The 27539-nt window shown below is 31.6% G+C and overlaps 3 protein-coding genes and 1 pseudogene across 3 annotated transcripts; 2 read left to right on the plus strand and 2 right to left on the minus strand.

Annotated features, from left to right (window-relative positions):
• The first annotated feature begins 4425 nt into the window (after positions 1–4425).
• LOC132932724 (uncharacterized) lies at positions 4426–7097 on the plus strand. The gene is made up of 2 exons (XM_060999091.1): positions 4426–4435; positions 5302–7097. Exons 1-2 carry the CDS (start codon positions 4426–4428, stop codon positions 7095–7097), a joined length of 1806 nt encoding a protein of 601 aa, XP_060855074.1.
• A 2147-nt stretch (positions 7098–9244) lies between these two features.
• Positions 9245–10806, plus strand: LOC132932732 (uncharacterized). The gene is made up of 2 exons (XM_060999097.1): positions 9245–10703; positions 10799–10806. Exons 1-2 carry the CDS (start codon positions 9245–9247, stop codon positions 10804–10806), a joined length of 1467 nt encoding a protein of 488 aa, XP_060855080.1.
• Positions 10807–11256: 450 nt separating this feature from the next.
• On the minus strand, positions 11257–26773 carry LOC132953582 (tubulin glycylase 3A-like). Its single transcript, XM_061025967.1, is given in 12 exon segments — positions 11257–11450; positions 12440–12693; positions 18684–18805; positions 18807–18849; positions 18977–19067; positions 19137–19353; positions 24827–25024; positions 25089–25286; positions 25780–25997; positions 26076–26205; positions 26290–26599; positions 26724–26773. Coding segments are annotated over 12 exon segments (2025 nt in total).
• Positions 13165–17917, minus strand: LOC132935804 (KRAB-A domain-containing protein 2-like; annotated as a pseudogene).
• Positions 26774–27539: the final 766 nt, after the last annotated feature.

The following is a 27539-nucleotide window of genomic DNA, read 5'->3' on the forward strand; positions in this document are numbered from 1 at the left end:
ACCAATGCGTATTTAGTATTTACTATTGTACTATCTAATATAATATGAATCAAGTTTGCATGATATTCCTTGAATAACTAACTAGAACAGAAAAATACCTTTATATTCGGCAACAAATTTATTTAGCCTACTGGACGTAATTGCACTGGTTTTTGGCATTTTTTCGGCAAAATAAAATACGAGCACTCGGATCACGACAAACATGAGGAAACAAACACGACTAATGTATGATTCACTAAAACCTATTCAATAACAGATTACTACTTGCTCCAATAGGTCTCAGATAAGATGAAAAAACGACTTCATCAAATTACATGGATTATAAATATAACTATAAATACGTTATTTTAATGAAAATAAGCAAAATATTACATAATATTATGCATTTAAAAACCGTATATATGCAATAAAAAATCGTAAAATACAGAAATATGCAGTACATGTCGAAAAAGGACAAAATATGCAAAATAAAACTTTATATTTCGGATCTATTGATTACAAATCAAACTTGTAGTTTACCCAGCTATTTTTTGAACTATTCAGAAAAAACATTCTAATGCATAGAAATCCGGGCCCTAGTCATGATTCATGGCTTATATCAGCGAACCATAGGCCTCGTACCCAAGACATATGGTGGTATCTAACAGTCAAATCAGCGTGTTCATGCTGGATACAATATAGCTGTAGCCATATGCGTGCGCACGGTACAAGCCAGTCAAGCCCAGGCTCGACCTGAAACTTTTTAGGGGCATGGTAAAATGTGCGTATATATTTTATTATAATGCTTATATTATAATAATATGTTTGTGGAGATAATGGAAAATTTGTTTGTCGTGAAAGTATAATAAAATTAAAAATATTTGTGTGTACCTACTACTACATACATTTTATTAATCTAACAAAAACATTATACCTTTATAGAAACACAATAACTATAGTACTATAGACATAATTAGATTAATACATCAACATATATGTTGATGTGTTCAAAGAAAAATTAGGGGCGCTGTCCAAATATAAAAGAATTATAATTGCATAGGCTCGAACAGAAATTTAAGTCTGCGCACGTCTATGACTGTAACTACACCAATCCGCGGACAGACTACGACAACAGGCCTTGTTGGCGCACGCCGCGCTCTTTTGTGAGAAGTTGACACGACGTACTCGCTATGTCAGGAAGCTAGTAATAGGTGGTGACACAAATGTAAACAATGGGTATTATAGTGATACAAATTTGACGTATTATATTTCTATCAATTATTAATGGCCTTTAAGACGGCTAACAACAAAAGGTTGGAACTGACTAGACGTCTCCAAGTCAGCTACCGGATATTACAATAATTCAATGAACAGATATACAAAAGAAAGACTTGGCTATTACGACGGCGGCAATGATGGTGTCGGTCGGCGGTGGTGGTCGGAGTAGGCGGTGGACAAGCTATTCCGGGCGATCAGCTGGGCGTTGACGGCAACGACTAAACGCACAATGTGATCGTGAACTTACATTGTAGACGGAAAACAATGACACTTGATACTTAAATGGCTACAAATAAAAACCACAACACCTACGAGGTGTCCACAGACGTCAAAGGCAACGACGTCCGACGTCAAGGGAGATAAAACAACTAGTTGCAGTTGCACCGCCACGCCGGCACACTCATATCCATAACCAGCCTGGCCGATATCATGTTGGATCATGTCATGACGCTCAACACGTAGACTCGCAAAACAGTGCGATAAGAATAAAAACGGTACGGAATTGACGACGACTTGCGGTAAACAGGCCTCCTTGATTCAGCACTGGTCGAGGGACCGATGGCATTTATAGAGTTGAAACGTTTTAATCAAACGACGGAACGGGTGAAGAATAATTTCGGAACACTAATATCAGACATCAGTATGAGGTGGATTTTATTGTAAATTTACCATAAGATATAAATATCAAATATTTATATGTAAAATAAAAGTGAGAGAATAATTAATGCAAATAGGTAAAAATATAGGGAAAGGGTTCTCTTACTTTTATTATAAAAAATAACATTGTTAGTAAGGGTTGAAATTTTACGATGAAATAAGCACAAAAAAACCACCTCGTTAACAATTACAAAATATTCCGTAGATATTTGATTTTAATTATATATATATACATACACGATCGTCAAAAACTGATGAATCAAACAACAATAGATGTAGAGCACTCACTTAATAATAAAAATATAACATGCATGTGATAGCATTTGTAAACCCGAGCAAAGCAAAATGCATTTTAATAACTATACTGTAATGATATGCTCACACACCATTATAATAAACTAAAACTGTACAGAATAATAAACAACGGCCAGACTGTCGTTTGTAGAAATCGGTCGCATCAAATAAAACCATTAACAACGACAATTAAGATATCGGCACGCACTTATAACAGTATTACGTAGGATGTGTGTGACTTTATTTTATGCTGACGCCAAAGAATAATCTAGTTCCCAGGCTCACGATAACTTTTTGATAAAGCCGCCCACCACTCTCTGGTCAGCATCTTCGCGTCGTCCCTTAAACCAGTGCATGAGCACCAACCACCAGAGTAACAACCTCTCAAGTCCCAAAGAAACCGATTTCAACGAGTGACAACTGGACTTCTTATGCGAGCAATAATCAGTGCGTTCTTTAATTCAATTTGTGTATTTGAAGTATTACTTTGTTTTATCTAAAACCTAAAACTCCTACAATATTATCTACAAACAACTGCGAATCAGGTAAGGCATATAATATAATATTTTATGTTGATTGCAGTTAATACATTCTATATGCTTTTTTCCATAAAATTATATTGTACGGTGTATTTGATCTAATTCTCGAATACACGATCTCGAGAGCCCCCGAACACCTGGAGGAAAGTAATAGCGTAATTTTACAACTCTAATTTGAATATTTTAATATAACTATCGACAGGAGTCGTATTTATATTTTATCTTATTTCTACGTAATTACAATACATAAAGAATAAAGATGTATAAGTGCAGTGTATAAGTATAAAATGCCAATATCAGTCATCACGTCACAGCGGTAGTAAATATGCAATTCAAGTAAAATTTCAATAAATAAAAAAAAACTAACCTTAATAATATTTTCAAAAACTGTAAGAAAGTGTCGTATTTAAATAAAATATGATTTATATTGAATTTTTTTTAGTATAGTCATATAATAAGACTATAATTCTAATATCAAAACATTTTTAGGAATTCGCTAGATTTTTCAAGGTAGTTTTTAGAATTTGATTTATATTTTAGTTTATCCAGTAACCCGGAAAATGGAAAATGGCTCAGCACCTGCACATTTTCCGATCTTCTCGATAGTGGATTTTACGAAAAACATCTTACATTAAGATATTACCACCTTGCAATTTTGGATTATTGGAGCTTTATTCGCATTTTTAAATAAACAAGGATATAGATACTCCTTATTAAGAAGTTCAACGTCTCCACTGGAAAAGTTCAAAAGTGTCAAGTACCTTGCAAGCAACATTTAGAATCATATTTTAAAATAATAAGAAAGTTCTGCTTGATAGAATATAGTAGGTTTTGAGAAAACACTGTTATTGAATACTGTAATGGCCAATGGGCATCTTAAATTTGAATTAAATGATGAATACCATAAAGCACTGCATACGAAAAAAAATTCCGAACGGAAACGATATTTTGTCGGTCTCCGTTTCTATAAGGATAATTTTAAAAAGTATTTATAATTATTAATTTATTTTCCTATTAGTACCTAACAGTAGAGTATGTTAAACTATTTTTTTCAAAAACATCGCACTCACATAGTATATAATTTATACATATAATTATTATTAACTTATAAGTAAATAAGTAGGTACCTACCATAGAATGGTTTGAATAGGTTCAGTAATATAAAACTCGTCCATATTTCAATTTACACTTATTGAAAAAATATAATAACTATTGATTATCTTTTATAATAAAAACAACAAAACAACACGGGACACTCATTATTTAATATTACCTACACAAAGTGTGTTGTATAAGTATAACACATAAATAAGATACATTTAGTCCCTGCTGAAATCGATGAACTAAATACGTCATATTCATATATCTGATATAATATGTAATATAATTGTGTAGGATATTTTTGTGTAACTGAATAGTCTTCCTATTTCAGAAATATTGGACAAGAAAACGTATGAAATTAATTAATATTTCCCGAGATGAGCAAAAGTATTTACACGCTGTGTTACAAGCTGCTACCGATACTTCGTTTTACCGCGACAATAATTTTCAATTGTTTGGAGCCGATTTCTTAATCGCGGATAACTTTATCCCATATTTGATTGAGATCAATTCCATTCCCGAACTGAATTCCTCTGCTAGCGTAATTGCCAATTTGGTGCCTATGCTCCTAGGTGACATGGTAAAAGGTATATCATTTTTATTCCTAGCGTTGTAAATTATTCGGGTACGTGTATTTTAATACTGAGTTATAGTGTGTTTTGTAAGAATATTTATTCAATATGCTGATTCTTAAAATATAAAATTATTATACCTTTACCAATACATGTTTATGTCAAAATATTTCAAATACAATTTGATAGTATCAATAGATAATCCGACTTCGCCCGGGAATAAATGAACAAACATAAAATATTGCACTATATAGGTGTACCTCATGTTACCTCAGTTCACTGACGAATCGGCATCGTTGTACCTAGCGTTGTGAACTAATTTAACCGAGATGGGCTGTCCACCTGTAACTGCAGATTAGTTATGGCACTTGGACTGGGTATATTTTTGAATTTGGTACAGACTTGCCTGATATCTCTAAGAACAATCTTTGAAATTTTTTCAAAATCGGACAAACAGTTTGCAATCTATAATAACTACGGACTTTGCCTTTTTTATACTATATGGACTAGCTGCACGACGTTTCCGTTAAATTCTCGAGAATTTACCTATTCTTAAGCTCTGTCAAACGTAAGCTATACAGATTTTTAACACAGTTATTTGGGTTGTATTGTTCAAACATAAAATACAGGTGTAAAATTATATCCAATCATAATATTATTTATTTATTTACAATGTGTTTACATAGAGTTGGTGTACATGCACTGATGCTGAGGTTTCGTCTTGGGCTCAGTTCCTATACGAATATATAAATATGTACTTGCAGTTACCATAGAAATAATCTTTAATTTTCGTAAAATTTCGGAGGAGAAGGCTATATCCCCCCCCCCCCAGCACTCCCTGGCTACGTGTAGGCTAACATGTAGGCTAAAAACATACGTAGCAAACCGTGTTGATCAAATTCTCGAGATCACAAACCCTAAACAGTGGAGGCACGTCAAAACTGATGAGAACCCGGCAGATGCTCTATCAAGAGGGTTGACTCCAAAGCAATTGCAATATTGTGAACAGTGGTGGCAAGGTCCAAATTGGTTGTCCGAGGATTCAGGCGATTGGTTAAGAGCGTCCATTTTATTGACAAATGAAGAGTCGCTGCCCGAAAAAAAACCTATTCGTCTAGCATTGATCGCAGTGGAGCCCACGAGAGACCTACTGAATTATTCCTCAGTCTGGCATAAGTTAGTTCGAGCAGCTGCCTGGTTATTAAAGTTCATTGAGTTTAGAAGATCGAAAAACGCCGGTGCATTATCAAATTATCTTGATGTAGCAGATTTAAGAAGGGCTGAAAATGGATTAGTTAAGCGAGCACAGCTGGACAAGTTCAGAGAAGAGCTTCATGCATTGAAAGCAGGAAAAGAAGTCTCACGCAGCAGCAAACTGAAGTCTTTGTACCCGATACTTCGAGACGACAATTTGATCTTAGTGGGAGGCAGACTAAACCACGCAAAATTGACTGAAGAACAAAGGCACCCAATGATTTTGCCATCAGATCACAAGGTAACTAGATTAATTTTTGAAGATACGCACAAAAGGCTTCTACACTGTGGTCCACAACAACTATTAGCAAGTGTAAGGCAGCGGTACTGGCCTTTGAGAGGAAGAGTCATGGCCCGCTCCGTAACAACAAGATGTGTCACATGCATCCGTGCAAGACCCACATTCTCGCCCCCTCTTATGGCAGCATTACCGAAGGCACGAGTACGCCCTTCCAGACCATTCACTGTGAGTGGGGTTGATTTTGCAGGTCCGCTAGTTGTTCGCAGTGGAATTCGGCGCATCACTGGCGTAAAGACATGGGTGGCGGTTTTTATATGCTTTTCCACCAGAGCAATACATTTGGAAGCTGTAGTGGGTTTAACAAGTGGAGCCTTTATAGCAGCACTACGTCGCTTTATGTCATGGCGTGGAAAGTGTTCAACAATATACAGTGACAACGGAACAAACTTTGTTGGGGCTCAGAAAGAATTAAATTCATATATTCAGAATTGTGACTCACAGTTGGCTCGTGAAGGGATCGAGTGGAAGTTCAACCCTCCGTCAGCTCCGCATTTTGGAGGTCTCTGGAAGAGCGCTGTTAAGAGCACCAAATACCATTTGAATCGTATATTAAAGGACAGCCGTCTTAATTTGGAAGAGCTAAACACGTTATTATGTCAAATAGAAAGCTGCGTAAATTCAAGGCCAATAACTCCACTAAATAGCGATCCTTCAGAGCCAGAAGCTCTGACTCCAGGGCATTTCTTAGTAGGGGGGCAATTACTATTGCTCCCAGAGCCGAACACAGATAGTGGTCCGATAGAACATTTACGCCGCTGGAAGTATGTGCAAGCATTGATGAAAGACTTCTGGAATCGCTGGTATAAAGAATATTTACCACAACTTCAGGTACGAGGAAGATGGGTAGCAAGAAAGGCAACTTTGCGAGTAGGAGATGTAGTTATAATTAAGGAGGACTGCACTCCGCCCAGCAAATGGAAACTAGGCATTATAACAACTGTGCACCCAGGGAAGGACGAGGTGGTACGTGTAGTAACAGTTCGCACATCGAACGGTACTGAATTAAAAAGGCCTGTGGTTAAATTATGTAGGTTACCTGTGCTAGAAGATACACCAGTTGTTGAAAAAGATGATTTTCAACGGGGGGAGGATGTCGCCGCCACGACGGTAGATGAGCCGTAGGCACACCGCAACGATCGACACACACACACAACACCGTCGCATATAATTGTTTTTATTTTTGTATTAATTGTGTGATTGTGAATTATTATATAACATTACGTAGATTATAAGTTAATTACCGCCGCCGCCGCACCGGCTGCGCAATCATTTTAACACGGTTGTCCAGTCTACCAGTCCGTTAACAAGTGTGTGCGGAATCGGTACGTGCGCTAATCGCCGTAAATTTATATTTTTTGTAAATGTTTTAAGGCTCAAATAGCCAAAATTCTATTTATTATTGTGTGTGTGCAAATCGCCACTATATTTTTATTTGTAAGGCGCCAATCGCCATCGTTATTATTGTGATTATAATATTATTGTTTCGACTCATTGTGGGTGCCGTTTTTTATTATTAATTATTATATTTGTATCCATCATTATTATAGTTATTATAGGTATCGGCTGGCCAGCAGATCACCGACAACTGTGAGTTATTTATTATATATTATTAATGCTATTATATTGTATCTATTCTATTAGGCTAGAAGAGCCATTTATTATTATATTTTACACAGTTATGTTGCTGTAATATTATTATTTTTATATTCTACGTATTGGTCGTAAGGATATATATATATATATTATTATTCTGTTGCGCCACAAGGGCCATATTTATATTATACCTAACTCTGCTTTACCATAAGGCCTGAGCGTTCATGTTATATTTTATTCTGTACCTTTATCGACTAGGCTAGAAGGGCTAGGTATAATATTATTACATATGTTTTTATACTTTTCGTTATTTTTGATGCTACTATTATTTTAATAAAATATACAGAAACTCATGCAACCTTAATTACCAACAATCGTGTTACCATTATTTTATTATCTACTATTAGTTTTAAACACACACACTACATACAGATACATCCAGTGGTGTAGTGGGGCGTATACGCGGGTATACGGCGTATAACGACTTCTCCAGTTTTTGGTTGATGCGTATACTTATAATATAATTTGTGATACGCAGGTATACGGGTATACTGCATAGCTATAAATCAATAATATAAATAGTATTAACGAATAACCAATAATACCAAACATATTTCCTTGTGATCATGTTCATTAGGAACTATTATTATTTTTACATTTTACACATCTATTTTTAACTTCATTGCATGGATCTATATTTATTATAATATAGATATAACGTATATATCAAACGTCTAAAATTATAAGCTTATCTATAACGATAGCCGACGCCGAGATTCACGGTCACATGCATTACTGAAAATAATTTTGTCAAAAAATATTATTTTAGACCTACACTGTGTCACACAATAATTACATAAATATAACAATTGATCTACAAAAAATGATGTTTTCATTTATTTTTAATCATTCAAAGTTGTGACACCTAATTTATATACTACCGAGTATACATTTAAGACTATAAATATTAATAAATATTTAGGTTTTTTGACTTAAAAAGAAGTGGTGAATGGGGATAGGGGGGTTAAGAAATTAACATAGGTAATCATAAACAATTTAAATGTATAATCATATATTTTAGGAGTATGATTGTAAACTATAGAGACTCAATTGCGGTAAGGTAGTAGTAAAGTGTATGTAATTATAAATATATCATTAGTAATAGCGTAGTATATATAGTGTTTGGGGGGGGGGGGGAGAAGCCCCCCACGTTTACATATCAAGCACATTAAAACGTATACTCAGTAAAAAAATTACGACTACATCACTGGATACATCTACACACCCACCACACACTGGCACTCTCTAGTTTTGCTCGGTGACCCCGTCCACCTCTATTGAGTCGCTATACAGATATACACACGTACACAGGTCGGTCGGTGTGAGTGCGAATTATTTCTGGAGACCGGGCAACACGCTCTATTATTGTACCGTTCCCGGCGCAAACATTTTGGTGACCTCGACGTGATACAACACTATCTTATTTTATTGCATATAATTTATATCAATTATTTAGTCCTATATTTCTGTGGTATTTTAATTAGTATAACATTATATATATTTAGTGTTGCAGTACTGAACCGTAGTCTTTATATATATATTTTTAATATTGAAAGGCATTCAATTATTTATTATTCCAATATCTTTTCCAATAAATTTTTATTATTCTAAGCAATATGGTGCTGGATGAGAATGAGCAGAAGGCTCTAACGGATTTAAAGAGAAAAAGGGGTGAAATAAAGGCTTCTCTCACACGTATTCGTACATTTGTAACCAAGTTTGATCCAACGCATCAGGCCGCATCGTTACTCGAGTTTAGGCAAGAAGAGCTGCCACAAATCAACCGAAAATTTGATGACGTACAGTCGCAGATAGAGTTGCTTGTTGGGGACGAAGAGGCTGAGGTAGAAAGGGAAAATTTTGAACAAGATTATTTTGCAATTAGATCTCAGATTCAGGAACTAACTAGCTTGGAAAGGCCTCATAATTCAACAGCAGTCAATGCTTCATTTGCAGCTATGAGCATCCATCGACATCAGTTACCACCTATTCCGCTTCCAAAATTCAGCGGTAACATCCAAGAATGGGCTTCATTTTTTGATGTATTTCGAGCGATGGTTCATAACGACGAGAATTATACCACAGCACAGAAATTTTTCTATTTGCGATCATGTTTGGAAGGTCAAGCTTTGGAGCTCGTCCGTTCAATTCCAGTCAGCGATGGAAATTACGAAGCAATCATCTGTCAGCTTATTCAACGATACGATAACCATAGTCTTGTGGTGCAATCTCATATCCGCTCCATCCTCGACTGCCCTCGAGTAGAAGAATTAAGACCTTCTACTTTACAAGGACTATATTCTACAGTTTCCACTCATGTTGCAGCATTAAAATCAATGGGTCAGCCTGTGGACCAGTGGGATGCGTGGCTCATTACAATCGTCACTAGCCGATTAGACAGAAGTACGGCGCATGGATGGCAATTGCATCAGCGCAACTCGAGGCTCCCGAAATACTCGGACTTGGAAATATTTATAGCAAGTCGTTGCACTGCTATAGAAACTTCAGAGGCTTGCACATCGACGTGGGAAAGTAGTTGTGAAGTTCAAGCAAAGGGTTCAAGCTCTAAGAAGACTACATTGAACAGTGCAGCAAAAAGGGCACTTATTTCTGCAAATACCAAGTCAGCACGTCCATGTCCTTGTTGTTCCGAGAGTCATAGGCTGTTCATGTGTGAGCAATTTAAAGGCCCTTCGGTATCGGAACGTCTAAACATGGTGAGGATGTCCCAGCTATGTTTCAACTGCTTAGCACCATTTCATACTTCGGAAAATTGTAAATCAAAGTATACGTGCTTAAAATGTAAACAGAAGCACAACACGCTCCTGCATCATGAGAAGCATACGACTATCGCCAGCAACAACAGGAATAACGACCAATTTGGCGATAACACTCCTACTACATCAGCGCAACACTCAAGTAACATAGCAGCCCTTGCCACCGCAGGAGGAGGTCATGTATTCCTTTCCACAGCATCTGTCCTGGTTGCAGACAACAGCGGTCAATTAAGGAAATGTCGCGTTATACTGGATGCGCCCGTTCCCGGCGCAAACAACAACATTGGATTAGGTCACTGTAATGCACTTAATAAATAGATACTTTGAAAATATTTCAATGAGGTTGATTATAATTTATAAGTTATAGTCTAAGTTATAGCCTATAACTTATAGGTAACTAGTAACTTTTTAATATAATAATTATATTTAGGCATAAAATGTATTATCACTAATCGAACTAGATAAACCAAATTGATTTAATAACTTTCAAATATTAATTTTGTGTTAGTAATTTCATTTTCATTTTTAAAGACATTTGTACAATCAAATCCTGTTATTACTTGATTGTATTTTAAGTTTTTTCAAAATGGTTGACAATATTTTATATTTTATTCATTTTTCATAGAATTATTTACCTATACAAAAAAATCAACTATACACTATGTAGCAATGACTGATATAACCACGGTAAATGTTAGCCAAACGCGAACGACACTTGTAAATTAAGAACAAATTGACTTACAAGATAATTTCGTCGGATATTCTGCGGTGTGCGAGTGAGGTTCGACGATTAATTGCGGTGACATTGGCGGCATTAGAGCCTGCTTAAGTTGACGGATTCTTTTTTTTTTTTACCTATGTAGCCGTAGTGGCACCAACCGGCGGTGGTAGTCAAACGTGAACGGTGTCTGGTTGGCAATCCCGGCCGCCGACGAATTGAATGGATTACCGCTGTCCACCGCTGAGGTTGGTTTCCACTTTTCCGGCACAACCTTTACAAACAGTCCTGTGTCGGCGTTCAAATTTTTCTTGTAGTCCACCGTCACTACACAAAAGTATTGGGCAAAGAAGAGATTTTAAAAAAAAATCACATTTTAGGGATAGACGCAGAAATTTTGTTTCGGAAAACGGAAATCTAATTTTTTTTATATATAAACATATATTTTAACTATGGGGTACTGGGGGCCTATAGCTTACCCCTCCGAAATTTTTCAAACATTAAAGATTATTTCTATGGTCTATTAAAGTTACTGCAAATATAAATTTGTATAGGAACTGAACCCAAGATGAAACCTCAGCATCAATGCATATACACCAACTCTGTTTAAACACATTATAAATAAATTAGTAAGTTATATTATGATTGGATATAATTTTACACCTGTATTTTATGTTTGATCAAAACAACCCAAATAACTGTGTTAAAAATCTGTAAGTATAGCTTACATTTGACAGAGTTTAAGAATAAGTAAATTATCGTGCAATTAACAAGTCACGGGCAGCGACGTGCAGGATCAGCTAGTCTATAGTATTTTATAAAAAGGCAAAGTACGTATGTTATTATAGTCTCAAAAACTGCTTGACTGATTTTGAAAAAATTTAGAGATTTTTCTTAGAGATATGTACCTAGAGCGTAGTTTGTACCAAATTTGAAACTATACTAAGTCCAAGGGCTTTATCTAATCTGCAGTTACAGGTGGATGCCCAATTGGTTAAATTAGTTCACATAGCGAGGTACATCGATGCCGATTTGCCAGTTACTGAGTTACATTAAACGGTTTTAAGATACACCTATATTATAGTGCCATATTTTATATTTATTCATATATTCCCAGCGAAGTCGGGTTATCTATCGATACCAACAAATTGTATTTTAAATATTTAGACATAAACATTTATTTATTGGTGGAGGTCAAATAATTTTATATTATAACAATCTTTTATGAATAAATATTCATACAAAACACACTATAACTCAGTATTGAAATACACATACCTAAATAAATTATAACGCTAGGAATAAAAATGATTTACCTTTTATAATGTCACCTAGGAGCATAGGCACCAAATTTGCAATTACGCTCGTAGATGGATTCAGTCCGGGAATGGAATTGATCTCAATCAAATATGGGATAAAGTTATCTGCGATCAAGAAATCGGCTCCATACAACTGAAAAGTATTGTCCCGGTAAAACGAAGTGTCGGTTGCAGCTTGTAAAACAGCGTAAATACTTTCGCTCATCCCGGGAAAAATTAATTCATCCCATACGTATTCTTGTCCAATATTTCTGAAATAGGTATGTATTCGTAAGACTATTCAGTTACATGGAAATAACCTACACAATTATATATTACATATATCAGGTATATTATGCGTTTGGCGTAGCAGGGACTAATAATGTAAGTGTTATACAACATACTTAGCTCCATGTCCCAACCCCCCCCCCCCCACTTTGGAATTTCGAAACAAAATTAACTCCATTCGTTTGTACTTTGTTTATGTACTGATTTGTGCTTTTAATCCCGTCGTTTGTGCTCAACTCCTTCCAAAGTTATTTAAATTTTAAAGTAGGGGGGCTGGGGACATATTTACTCCCCCCCCCCCCACTTTGGAATTTCCGAACGAAATTAACTCCATTCATTTTTGTTGGTTTGTGCTTTAAACCCCGTCGTTTGTGCTCAATCTCTTCCAAAATTATCCAACTATGAAAGTTTGGGGTTAAAATGTAATATCAGCTACTCCCCTTTGTCTTGCGAATCTAATCAAAACTGTCCACACAATCATTTTTATCTCTATGGCCACAGTGATTTTTGCAATCTATATTTATTTTATAAACATTAAACAGGTGAATTATATTTTACATACCTAAACCTTATAGTATAGAAAAGTATTATATATTATACCTATATTATGTTATTGTATTGTAGATAGGTTTATAGGTAATGAAAACGAAAAACGGATTAATTTATTTCAGTTTAAGTTAATAGGTATTAATGAAAGTTGTGAAATTGCAATGTGTTTTGAGGCAGCGTGGTAGAATTATCTAATATACTAAAATTAAAAATATATGGTGTACATATATACATATAATATTTAATATTATATAGCGAAATTATAAATTATTAAAATATTAATGTATAATATTGTAATATAGGCACTAACATTTTCTTTAGTTATAATATTAGATAATATATATAGTTTGTTGTTAGTCGGTCAACAGTTTAAATTTGTAGGTCTGGAGGTCTCTCCACTCTTTATATATGATAGCGTTAATGTATGAAATTCCGTAATTCTATAAAATAACTAGTTATTTTATAGAATTACGGGTACTTTCAGTTAATGTATTGAATGAATCCATAAATATATACTTCAACTAGTTATTCTACATACCAACTAGATATTTTATAAACTAACAATAATGGTTTAGTTAATGTATTTAAAACTATTATTGAATAAAAGTTTTAATCAAATTACAAATTACAAACAAAATCAAATGTTATAGTATTAAGTCAAACAAGCCTTACAATATTATATAAAATATTAATATAAATATAAATTTTAAATTTACAATTTATTTATTAGTACAGGAACTTTTTGGGTGGCATTTAGAATTACAAAGTAAATTATTTTTTAAACATATGCACCGTTTTGTGGTGCACTTTTGTTGGCATGTACATTTAAAAAACCCTTGTCCATTACCAAGTGATTGGGATTCGGATGCTTTTCGAAGGCAAATATCTACATCTGGAACGTCACTAAGCGTAATAAACTTTTCTGTGCATAAACTAAATTGTGACCTCGCGTAAAGTTGTTTTAGTATACCATATTTAGTTCCTAAAACAAAATTATTTGAATTATTAATAAAAAAATAAAAAAAATTACCTAAGCGATAAAATCCGTCGGTTGTTTTTTCTAATACAATTGCAATTATAGATTGTGGATCACATTTTGACCTGTCAACATCTGGAATTTTGACTCGTACGTTACATCCTTGAAGAGCAGGTGGATGAGACATATCTGATTGTAGTTTCATTCTTTTAGCTTGACGTTCTAAGCATTCTTTTGCTTCTTCTCTTTTATTGGAAATATTTTCTTTATTTATGCAAAGTTGACACAATTCTTCCTCGGTATTCCCTTCATTTTCCATAAATATATGTTTGCATATTTTACAGTTATTTTTCTCTAAATCTTTGTTAATTTTATTATTTAAACTTTTGTCTGTATTCAAAACTTTCAAAATATTGTCTGGAGTATTTGAAGAAATTCCTACTTTTGGGGAACATCCGAACATAGCTTCATAAGGACTTCGTCCTATCCCCTTATGAAAAGCTTTATTTATCATAAATTGAATAAACCTTAGCCCTTCACTCCATTTTGTTGTGTTGTTGTCCTTCATCCAGGTAATTATCATATTCTCTATATCTTGATTTGCCCTCTCCACTGATCCTTGGGACTGACTGTGGCGAGGTTTGCCATGAATAATAGATAATTCAGGCCACATTTCTTTTAATGAATCTATTGTTTGGTTTCTGAATTCACGACCGTTGTCACTTTGTAGTACACTTGGAGCACCGAACACCGTAAAAATATCTATGAGACAATATGCTACTTCTTCAGCTCTTTTCGATTTTAATGGTTTTAAAATACAAAATTTAGTCAAATGATCTTGATACACCAACACAAATTTATATTCACCATCAGCTTGACTTTGATAATCAATAAGATCTACTTGACATCTACTATTTAATTCAGAAAAAATCATAGGATTTGTCACGATACCTTTTTTTTCACTTTTTTGTTTTTTTACACATGATTCACATAAATTTAAAAAAATTTTGACGTTTGATTGAGTAATATTTTTATATTTTTTTTTTCAGTTCATACATCATTCTATCTCTACCACCATGTCCAATAGATAGGTGAATGTTAAGTAAAATATCATATAATTCTTAAAAAAAATGTACAACATTCAGTTTTTATTTCATCTTTGAAAGCAGAATATTTAAAATTAAGTATTTTGATACATAAAAGTCGAATTTAGGAGTTAGGTTAGTTGCCTAGTTACTAACCTAACCTAATCTTATTAATTAAAAATGTTTGTTGTTATAGCTTAGATTAGTAACCTAGGTTTCTCACATAACCTATTTTATTCATGTTCTTAAATTTGCGGTACATTTATTAAGAAAGTATGCATTTATGTTCTGAAAATATTATATACATTTTAAATGAAAACCCTAAAATATGATAAATTAAATAGTATTTTTTGTTTCAGTAGAATATGAATCAAATTTGTTTCTAGGTCAGCATTAAAATGAACAAATAGAAAAAAAAAATACGCAATTTAATAACTATTTATTACTATAGGAAATGTAACTATTATAACAGTAAGTATGCAGTCAGCTGATTTATCCTTGATAGTAAGCAATATTCACTCCAACCCCCCCTAAAAATAAACCCTAGAATCGCCCCTGCGTGTGGGTTGTGCGTGCGTGCTAATAGCCTAATATTATAGTGTTTATTTTTATTTTTTAAATATTCCCTCACATAGTCATCGAAACTTATTGTATCTTAATATCTTATACATTATTTTACATATTGTTACATAATATTTGGAAGGGTTAATGAATCTAGTTTGTGCATTGAGGATGTAAAAATCGATTAACTGTAGAAATTATACATGGAAATTTGATTGAATGTTTATATTTTCGTTGTCTATACACCTTAACATTTTAAAAATCGGGTAAGTGGATGTCGCTCTGCTACACAGTAGGTTACAAGTGAGTCAATGTATAATAGATTGTATTAAACTTGAATTCAATGATATAATATCATTGTAAAAGAAAAACGTTTCTGAACGGAGATGGTGTGTCAGTATGGAATTTTTATATTGTTATTATTAATTATTATAGTCTGTTAGTTGAATTATATTATAATATTATTATTATTTTTTATTCGTTGCTCTGGTGATAAAGAAAGCGTTAGAAATTAAAATCCCATTTTTAGCCAGTTTTCGTAATATGTCGTTAGTTTTTCCTATGGCATTAAATACCTATTGAGAAAATCGAAAAATGACCTCTCTAAAGTACCATCTTGATCCAATTTTATAACAGATAAGGTACTATATGTTGAAATTGAAGCACTCCTTCTGGTAGAAATTTTGTATACAGGATATAAAAAAAAAAATAAACACCATTGTAAAACCACTAGCTTCTTCGCTCCACTCAAAATCTAAAATAATAAGGTCAAAAATTGAAATTAACATTAGTTTTCAAAAGCGCAGGTAAAAACAAAATACAAATAAAGGAAAAACGGGAATTTTTACGCAAAATCTGGTTTCGACGAAATCGATTTTAGTTTTTGGTGTAACTCTAAAAAAATGAATGTTGATAGGTACATGATATTTTCACTGGTCGTTTATATTAGCATTTCTATATACAATAAATTTAAAAAAAAATTTGATTTGTTTTGAACTGTTTATGGACATTTTCAGTTTCAAATTTTTGTGGTTTTTTTCCAATAAATCTCAAAAACATTGTATTTGTTGGGTAAAAAAAGGTTGAACATTTAATACTACAATACTCCTAATATATTGGAGTAACAATGACATTTGAAAAATATTAAAATCCATAATCACAAACTGTTTTATAAGCATTTAAAGTTTAAATCTTGACAAAATACATAAAAATGTCGAAAATGTGCAAATTATTTTGTGGTTAGAAATTCACAAGGATTTTTCTTTTTAAATCTAAGATTTTAAAATGTAATACAAGGTTCCTCATAAATGAGTATACCTTTATTACAAAAAGTAGAATTTCATTTTTATGAGCGTTTGAAGTTCATATTTTTACAACGTTGAATATTCACTTGATTTCTCATGTATCTAACAATTTTCTAATTTTGTCGTAATTAAAAAATGAATAAATGTAGATACATTTATCGTTTTGAGCTGTTAAGGGACAGTTTCAAATTTCAATTTTTTTAGTTTTTTATACAAAGCAGGGTATTATAGTAGTTAAAAAACAAATACATAGACACAATTTAAATTTAACACAATCCATATTAGTGACCCACGTGTGTCGTGTAACCTACTATACAGTAGAGCGACACCCTCTTGCCCACCTTTTTTAAATTACTATTACGTATGATTAAATATTTTTTCTTTAAATTTTAAATATTTTTATATTTTTTTTTTCAGTTCATACATTTCTATCTCTACCACCATGTCCAATAGATAGGTGAATGTTAAGTAAAATATCATATAATTCTTCGTCGTGGTCGTAAAATATAATATCAGAATTTTCTTTCATTGGACGTATAAGTTTTTCATTACCTTGCACTTCTATCACATCATACCGTTGTACTAACCAATAATCACGTGGCGATTCTTTTTTTCCTGTTTTAATACGTTTCACTTCACTTATTAAGGAATCATATTTTTCTTTCAGCAAAAACGTGCTGTTATTACGTTCTGTTGTTGTATTTTTTATAATTGTATCAAATTTGGTTTTCATTTTAAAGCACACTTATTAGTTATTACACTATACAACACTAAAAATGATTAAACTAACTAGTAAGTAAACTCGCAGTACACTGTCACACGAATAAGTCTAGTCTATGCCAAATGGTGTGGTTCAATACTATCTTATCTTATTATTTTTATTAATAACAACAACGGTAACAAATTTTGTATGTTATCTAATCCAGTCCCGGTCATATCTACCTAATGATATAAATTTTCATACATTAACGAAAACCCAATCAGTATTTTATATATTAACTAGTAAAACCGTGTAATTTATATATTAACGAACATATTTAGGAATTTTATAGAATAACTAGTTATTTAATAAAATAACGTATTACATACATTACCGCTAACATATATATATATATGATTGAATATGTAAATATCATGTATATTATAGCGTAATATATTATTCATATACCGTGTGTCGTGTAACCTACTATACAGTAGAGCGACACCCTCTTGCCCCACCTTTTTTAAATTACTATTACGTATGATTAAATATTTTTTCTTTAAATTTTAAAAATTTTAAAATGTAGCTCGGGTATTTCCTTGGTATGGCGTGTTTGAATATTTTTTCAGTATGAAAATTGGGATAAACGTTATGAGTTATAACGTACTGTAGGAATTATAATAATTACTAAAGTACCTATTTTTTGACTACAATTTCAACGGTAGTGAGGCCTCTTAAATCTGTGCATTATGGACTTACGAACAAGACCTCATACCAGTAATAATTTTATGTGATATACCTCAAATGGTTTTGTAGTTCTCTGTAATCCCACATGCACTCTGCAGGTACTTGTGAATTCCTAATTTTTCGATACCTAATTTGCAGTCTTACATTGCTGAGATGAATGGATTCATGCATGTTTTCCCATGGAGAAACTGTTAGTACAAAATCGGACGTAACCCTCTCTGTAAAAAAATTGGTTATTTAAACATTTTTGTATATCAACCGTCGTGCGCGTCTAATCTTTATGATGCTATTATGAAAAATTATAATAGCAAAAAAAATACTGTGTATACAATATAATATACTAACTTATACATCCACACAACTACTGGATTCATATTGGTCACTAAAAACCATTGTCGCAAATCAATTTTACATGTATAAACCAAAAGGGGTCTCTCTAAAAATAAAAATGATGTTGGTAGTTTTTATGTCTTTATTTGTATTAATTAATACGGATTATTTTTACCTATATATTTCTGTAAAATATAATTATTTCTCAAAACATCTGATTTGGGGATTTTTTGTTTTATTGTCTGTAAGTCTCTGGACAACATGATGCCATGACCAGAACAGTTTGACGTGGGTTTTATGATCCATGTATTGGTAATCCCGTCTATGTAGTGTTGGGGACAATATGTTTTCACTTCTTCGAGTAAATATTTACATTTCGCATATACATCCAACTATACGCAGATTACATATTATAATTACTACAACATCCGAAATCATAATGATGTAATCACAATCTTCTGTACAGTAGGTTACAAATGGGTCACTGTCATGGATAGTGTTTAATTTAAATTCAATGATATGATATCATTGTAAAAGAAAAACGATTCTGAGCGAACACGGTCAGGCAAATATTACTATGTATATATTATTTTAAATATTTGATGATATTATTGTGAATATATGGGTGTATGACCTATTCACGTGGAACCTTGTTTTAAATTTTCAGTCCTTTACAAGTTGAAAATTTAATACATTTTTAACATCAAAATAATAAATAAATTTTAAATTTGATACATTTTGTTAAAATTTGTACTTTAAATTTAAATGCTTATAAAAAAAAAATTGTAGCTATGTATTTTTAATGTTTTTCAACTACCATAATTATAATATATCAGGAGCCTTGTATTAATTTTCCACACATTTTTAACCAACAAATACAATTTTATTGTCATACATAGAAAATAAAACTAAAAATTGGATTTGGTCAAAAACCGAATTTGCGTAATAATTCCAACTCCTAAATTTTTTGTTTGTTTTCCCGGTTCTTTTGAAAACTACAGGACATTTTACTATGTTCACTTTCCCATCGAACAGGATACTGTTGTAGATAATCAAAGTAGTTTTTTTGACCCAAACGGCGATGACCGACACAAAAAAAATTTAAAAATTTAAAAAAATAAACATTATTGGAATATCGATTTATCGCTCAGCTCAGAATCTAAAATATACTCCAATGGGTAAGAAGTTAGCTTGTAAAAATATTAATACTAGTTTTTAGAAAATCAAATGATATTTTAATAATTCAAACATCTTATTATTTGTAAGTTTAGCCCACAAATTATACTTTAATTTTGGTATAGCTCTTGAGTCTTGACTTTTGGGTAATTTTAATGGAAAATATACTTCGTTTACAGCAAACATCTTTAGCGAAGCTAAAATAGTCTATCGAAAATGTCACGTGATATGATTATCTTAACATAGTATAAAACAAAGTCTACTTTGCTGTCTGTATGCTTAGATTTTTAAAACTACGCAATGGATTTTGATGCGGCTTACTTTTAATTGATAGAGTGATTCAAGAGGAAGATTTATATGTATATAACATGCATAATATTGAAGAGAAAAGCCTCAAGGAAGGGCTCAAACAGGAATTTTGAGATTTACGATAGACATTTTTGTTTAGGTTAGGTTGTTTTTATTATTTGTTTGCTATTGACACAAACAAATACAAAATATTATTCAAATTAAAAAAAATAATAACAAATCTTAATCTTAACGAAGTCCCGCTGTCCGTCGGTATGCTTCTTAGATCTTTAAAACCATGCTACGGATTTTGATGGGTTTTTTTAACCGATATACTGATTCAAGAGGAAGGTTTATATGCTTATAACATGTTTATAATATAGTTATATTATAGTTATATATAGTTATATTATAACCTGTTTATAATATAGTATAGAAACACTGCCCCTTTTTTTATATGTACGAGCATATCTCGAAAAGAACTCTACTTATTTTATTACGGTTTCCACTAATACATCGGTCGAGTCACAGGAAAGGTTTTAATGTATAATAATTTTCCTTGGTGAAATTAATTGGGTGGCCGAAAATAATAACAATCTATATCTTTATATATATAATTCTACTGTACGTGTGTTGTGATTGATATACTCCTAAACGGTCGGACCGATTTGAATGAATTTTTTTGTATGGGTTTGGGTGACGTCCCGGATGGTTTGGATTCACAAATAATCCCCCTAGGTCCAACCAGGGGATGTGCTCAAACGGGGATTTAGAAATTTACGGTGGACATTTTTGTTTATAAATGGTTGCTATGGGTCTTAAAGCTATTATAATAATAATTATTGGTTGCCGTGAAATCAGTGTATTCAATGCATTTATTTTTTTTGTACGCTATGTTTTGATATTATATGTATTGCAATTACGTAAACATTGAGCGTATTATACTCACATGTAAGTTACGTACAAAATACAATGCCACTTCTTCGTGGACGAGGAGGAAATATTGGTTAACAGACTCAGTATTCACAATTAGTCAAGCCGTTTAGGAGGAGTTTAGTGACATACTTGGTATAACTTTGATACTTTAGAGTTAAATTATAAAGTTACGTATAAACAGCACGGAGTCCGCGATCTACCGCAGGTAGATTGCCTAGTTGATAATATACTGCTGCGAATCAGAATTTTTATTTCAGGCAACAGAAAAGTTAAGATAAATTTTGAACACCATACACCGAATATTAAATAACGAATTGAATAAAGTTTGAGTCATCTAGAGTTTGTACATTTAACGGGAAACAAAGTGAACGGGATCAGCTAGTCTATATATATAAAAATAAATGTTTGTCTGTATGTCATTGAACTCCTCCTGAACCTTGGGACATTTTTGTGTGTTTTTGAATAGGTCCAAAAATGATTTAGATTCACAACTAGACCCAGTTGGTTCTACACAAAGAGGTGAACTCAAATAGGTATTTTGAAATTTACGAGAGAAATTTTTGTTTATAAATGGTTGCTATTGGTTATAGGAGAAATAATTAATAAAAATTAGTGTTTTAAATTTTTGCCATTAGTTACTCTGGCAGATGAGGTAAAAGCATCCATCAAACCGTCACACTCTTGTGGTTTCGAATAAAGAAATTATTTCTTAAAACAAATATGAGAGTTGAATGTATATTTGTAGCTATTATAGATAGGTTCTCAAAAACTACTTGACCGATTTTGTGAAAAATCCAATTATTCTTGGAGATTTCAGGAATGGTTAAAGAGTAGTTTGAACCACGTTAAATTTATACCAAGTGCTATACCCATCCACCACAAATAAATTGTTCACCTTGGTCGATTTAGTTCGCAAAGAAGCAAAGCTACCCAAATATATCTGTGAACTGAGTAGGTACCTAAGTAGGTACACCAAATCCAATATAGACTTATATAATCTAAATTTTTTTTTTAATTTTTTGTCGAGCAAAATCGGGTTAAATTGACTAAAATTGGGTGTTGGTTTATCTGAAGTTAATAGCCTCAAAAAACGACTTGACCGTTTTCAATGAAAGTTATTTCAATAAATTATTACTTAAAAATTGGAGGTGTATACAACTTGATTTTACAACTCATATAGGCTGTAGATAGGTAATGAGTACCTCACGCATGATTTTTTTTAGCATACAAAATAGAAATTTTTTTTGTCAATCTAAATAGTTGAAATTTGTTAAATATTATATTAATATTATAATTAGAAGAAATATGGTATATACATTTTGTACAAATATATTTAGTAAAAAGACGGGTAAGAGGGTGTCGCTCTGCTGTACTGTAGGTTACAAGTGGGTCACTGTAATGTATGGTGTTAAATTTGAATTCAATGATATAATATCATTGTATAAGAAAAACGATACTGAGCGAAGACCTGATACTAAAGTCAGCCTATGATATTTGTTATTGCTAAGTATATATTTGATTATATTATTGTGAATAAAGTAATTTATATATGACCTTTTTACGTGGAACCTTGTTTTAAATTTTCAATCCTCAGATAAAATAATTGAACATTTTATACATTTTTAACTAAAATATAATTATTAAATTTTAAATTTGGTAAATTTTGTGAAAATTCGAACTTGAATGTTTATAAAAATTGTAAGTATGGATTTTTAATTTTTTCATCTGTCTTTTAAATAATATACTAGGAGCCTTCTATTTCATTTTCAAGCTTTATTCAGCAAATAAAATTTTATTGACAGTAATAGAAAAAAAAAACTAAAAAAATTTAAAACTGACAATATCCGTAAATAGCTCAAAAAGAGTCAAAATATTTTCAAAACTGTGTGGTATATAGGAAATGACAATATAAATATTCAGTGAAATTTTTATGTATCTACAGTTATTTGTTTTTGAATTACAACAAAATAACAAAATCACTATATGAGAAATCGAGTGAATATCCAATGTTGTAATAGTATGAACTTCAAACGCTTATAAAAATTTAATTTAATTTGCTTATAGACATTTTTTTTATTGAGAAAGATAGATAATCTTATGAGAAATCGTGTATTGCATTTTCTAATCTTAGATTTAAATAGAAAAATTTCGATGAATTTCTAACTCATAATAATTTACACTTTTCGTGAATTTTACGTATTTTGTCAATATTTGAACTTTAAATGATTATAAAAAAAAGTTTATTTTTCTCTTTTTTTTCACTCGATTTTGAAAACTACTGGGAATTTTTACTTTTGACCCCGCAAAGTACCTACTAGATTCACTTTTCTATAAGAACAAATGCTGTTGAAGAAAATCTAAGATTTTTTAGTGTCCTAAAAGGTGATGACAGACACAAAAATAAAAGTAATAAAAAATTTAAAAAACACACACATCATTGTAAAATCAATATATTGATTGCTCCGTTCTGAATCTAAAATACAAATCTTTGGCCTGGACAACATCGGGTGGGACAGCTAGTATTATTTTAAAATGCAAAAAAATATATCAAGCTAATGAATATGACCAAAATACCTATATTGACCTAAAGAGGTTACGAATTCCGAAAACAAACGATAAATTGCAATGAAATCATGATATTGTTTTAGAATACCAATTTTTAGAACATCAAGTGGTAATTAGGTCATGTTGTAGAACAATATATTTTACAAAAATAATATTACTTATATTTATTTAGAATCTAGAAATAATATTTTTAAATTATCATTTTATGACGATATACTTAAGTATAATAATACTTTATTTTTATTTTTGAGTCCTTTGTCACCTTTTTGGGCAATAAAAATTCTTTAATTTTAATTGTCATATTTTTTCTGGCAGTAAAGCGAATCTAGATGGTAAATTGGGAGGTCAATAGTAAAAATTTCTCATTACTTCTCTTTAAAATCGTGAAAGACAATAAAGAAAATCATGAAATAACGGGAATTTTTACGCAAAACGATTAATTGACAAAATCAATTTTATTATTTTATTGTAATTTAAAACGGACAACTGGTAGATACAATATTATTAGCAACAAATGTTTGTTAGCTATTAGTATATATATTTTTTAATTTTAGACATATATTTTAAACTATTTATAAGCATTTGAAATGTTTCATTTTTTTAGATTTTTAAAAAAAAAAATGTCTGTAGGTAAAAATAATGTTGACTAAGTTTGACCTATTTTACCAAGCAACACGTACCGTAATACTAATAGTAAAATAAATTACTATGATAGAAGTATTAAATATACTATAAATATAATATAATAAAATATACTTAGTATTTAGTACCTAATATACCGCTGATGGTCGTCTCAACTTAGAATCGTTTTTCGTATACAATGATTTAGCACAGCGGTTACAATTTTTTTGAATTTTTAAAATGTTATTGCTAAATAATTATTGCACAACATTGATTTACTTCTAATTCATATTTATATTCTTGATTAAATTTGGCATTACTGTCGATGATCAATTTTTTGTAATGAATCATAAATTCATTCCATACTTCTTGTTGACTCTTAAATTTCCATATATCTGTTTCAGTATTGCCAGCTATTTGGTTATTCAGAAATTTTAGTACACATCGTTTCACAAAACCAATCAGTTTGTATGGTATCTAGTGTGGTCATGAGGAAAACTATTTCATTATTTTTGTACATTTACTATTAATTGATACATACATTGCCATCTGCAGTGAACATATTTTTATTATTCTCAATCGCTTTTACAATAATTTTCAATGTGCTTACTAACGCTGTTGTAATGTAATCTTCCACAAATGCATCACAGTCTGCTTCAGTTCGAATATAATGACATCTCGGAAACATCAAATTTGTTTCAGCATTTTTGTAAGATTCCAAACATTGTGCCAAACCATTCTGTATTTCAAAATAGATATTTTAATCACATGGCTAAATAAGTTTGGCAACCTTTATGGTGTTTTTTATATTCAAGTATACTAAACATCTCATTAATTACCAAAACATTTAAAATAGATTTGTCAATTATGTTTTCATAGTTAGTTAAAAGTTTAAATGTGAGCAATTTAAAAAAAAAGTATAATTATTTTAAATAAAATAAGTTATATCAATATTATTTTCAAGATATCTATTCATAGGTAGTTACATCTGATTATAAATTGTGTGGTTTTAACTTATTTATTTATGGTTTTGGTCTAAAATGAACAATTCAGAAGGTGGTTCTCAACCAATTATTAAGTAACTTTTTTAAAAATTAATAACTACATTATTAATTTTAATGAACCAAGCCCCAAGTTTACTATGATTGGTTATTAATCAAGTGAATTGTTTAATTACTAACTGTAAATACTAAATAGGTATATATTATTACAATATGTAGGTAAGTACTTACTTTGGTACAAAATATGTGTCTTGTCATTTGGCTGACACATGTCAATTTACTTAAACTGGACCAATTAATCAACCGTTTTCTTGTGACGAAAATAAAATCAGATCTTTTATTTTTAAGAATACTCCACGATTGCAAACTTTTCAGACGCTCAATGGCACCTTCGTATTCATTCATTGGCGATATCAGTGGGGGCGATTCGACCCAATTAACCATATATGCTTGAAGTTTAAATTGTACATAAATAAAATGATTTAATAAGGAATTCAATAAATTATACTGCATGTTAAAAAATTTACGTGATGATTTTAGATATTGCAAATAATTGATTGGTGGTCTGTACGGATCTCGTTTTTCCACCCAACCACGGTTTTTCAGTTCTACAGAAATTGTTGGAAAATATCCTAATATCGAAAATATTTTTTGATCCTAAAAAAAAAAATGATCAAAACATTATTCTGTTTATTTATTTTATTAACCGTTATAACCCTTTTATCTATTCTAAGTAAGTACTTTTATAGCTTTCATCGTTCGATTACTGACACTCGTCAAGGACTCAATGTCTAATGATGTGTTTAACGTACTTAAATTCAATAAGTTATAGTTGCACTCTTTTATCAATGCTTTATAAAGTTCCTCAGTAAAGTTTTTAAAATTTAGGCTGTATATGCTGTCAAGCTTAAGACTGTTTATTTTTGATAGGTCTGAGTATTCAATTTTTAATTCCAGAATTTGATTACAACCATCTTGTTTATTATCTGTTTTAGTATTGTTTGTGGTTGAACATTCCTTTGCCTCGTTGTAGCCAAAGTCAACACCTATTCTAAAAATGATTGCACTTGTATTCAATAACTTCAATAGTGGAGATTATATTATTTTATGCGTATTAAGCGTGTAATGTGTATAAGATTTAGTTCTATCTTTTTGATTTAAAAATGGTTTCTTACCGAGTTAAAAATGCATTTTTTTTGCTAGTGTAGTTATTATTAGAATTCATTGTGTGTTCTTTCGATTTTCGTATTGAGTTGATTAATTATTTAGGTAAATTTGTTTGTTAAAAAGTTTTAAAAACAATATAAAATTTAAGTTGTGTTGGATTTGTAAATGTGTTAACAATGATTTGTATTCAATGTTTATACCTACTTTATATTATCCATGGTAATAATTGTTGAATTCCCGATATAGTTCCCTACGTAACTGGTTTATCATAATAGTACCGATTGGCTGTTAATGGCAAAACAATAATTATTATGCATCAATGTTGAAAGATCCATGTTAATTATAACGGGGTTTACTATAGGCCCTGTTGTGAACCCCTGTCTGTATGCTATACACAGTATGATATATAGTAATAGTATAATATAGAATAGTGTGTAAGCATATTAATATGTGAACAGGCAGAGTCACACGGGCTAAGGGAATTCGCTGTGTGGAGTTTTTTGAGCCCGAGCGAGCCCCTACCGTGTCTCGCTGTCTGTATAAGAGTTAGTGTAGTACTGTCAGACCATCGAGCAGAACCTCTGTTAATCTTTTAAGTCTAATTATTTAAATCTAAGTATTCTGTACAACTGATTATATTAATAAAGTATTAGTGATAACTCCTACACCACGTATTTCTTATTAGCGAACAAACTCGGTTTTGGAGACGTCCATAACATTTTTGGTGGCAGCGGTGGGATCCGTAGATTCCAGTTCGTTAAACAATAAGTTAGTAAATGTCGTGTGATTTCGAGTTAAAGTAAATCTATGCTTTTAATATAATT

The sequence above is a fragment of the Metopolophium dirhodum genome, chromosome 1 (assembly GCF_019925205.1).
Source record: "Metopolophium dirhodum isolate CAU chromosome 1, ASM1992520v1, whole genome shotgun sequence".
Lineage (NCBI taxonomy): Eukaryota > Metazoa > Arthropoda > Insecta > Hemiptera > Aphididae > Metopolophium > Metopolophium dirhodum.

What these genes read in the sequence shown, in the direction of transcription:
- LOC132932732 (XM_060999097.1), top strand. Translation starts at nt 9,245, where the DNA reads ATGGTGCTGGATGAGAATGAGCAGAAGGCTCTAACGGATTTAAAGAGA.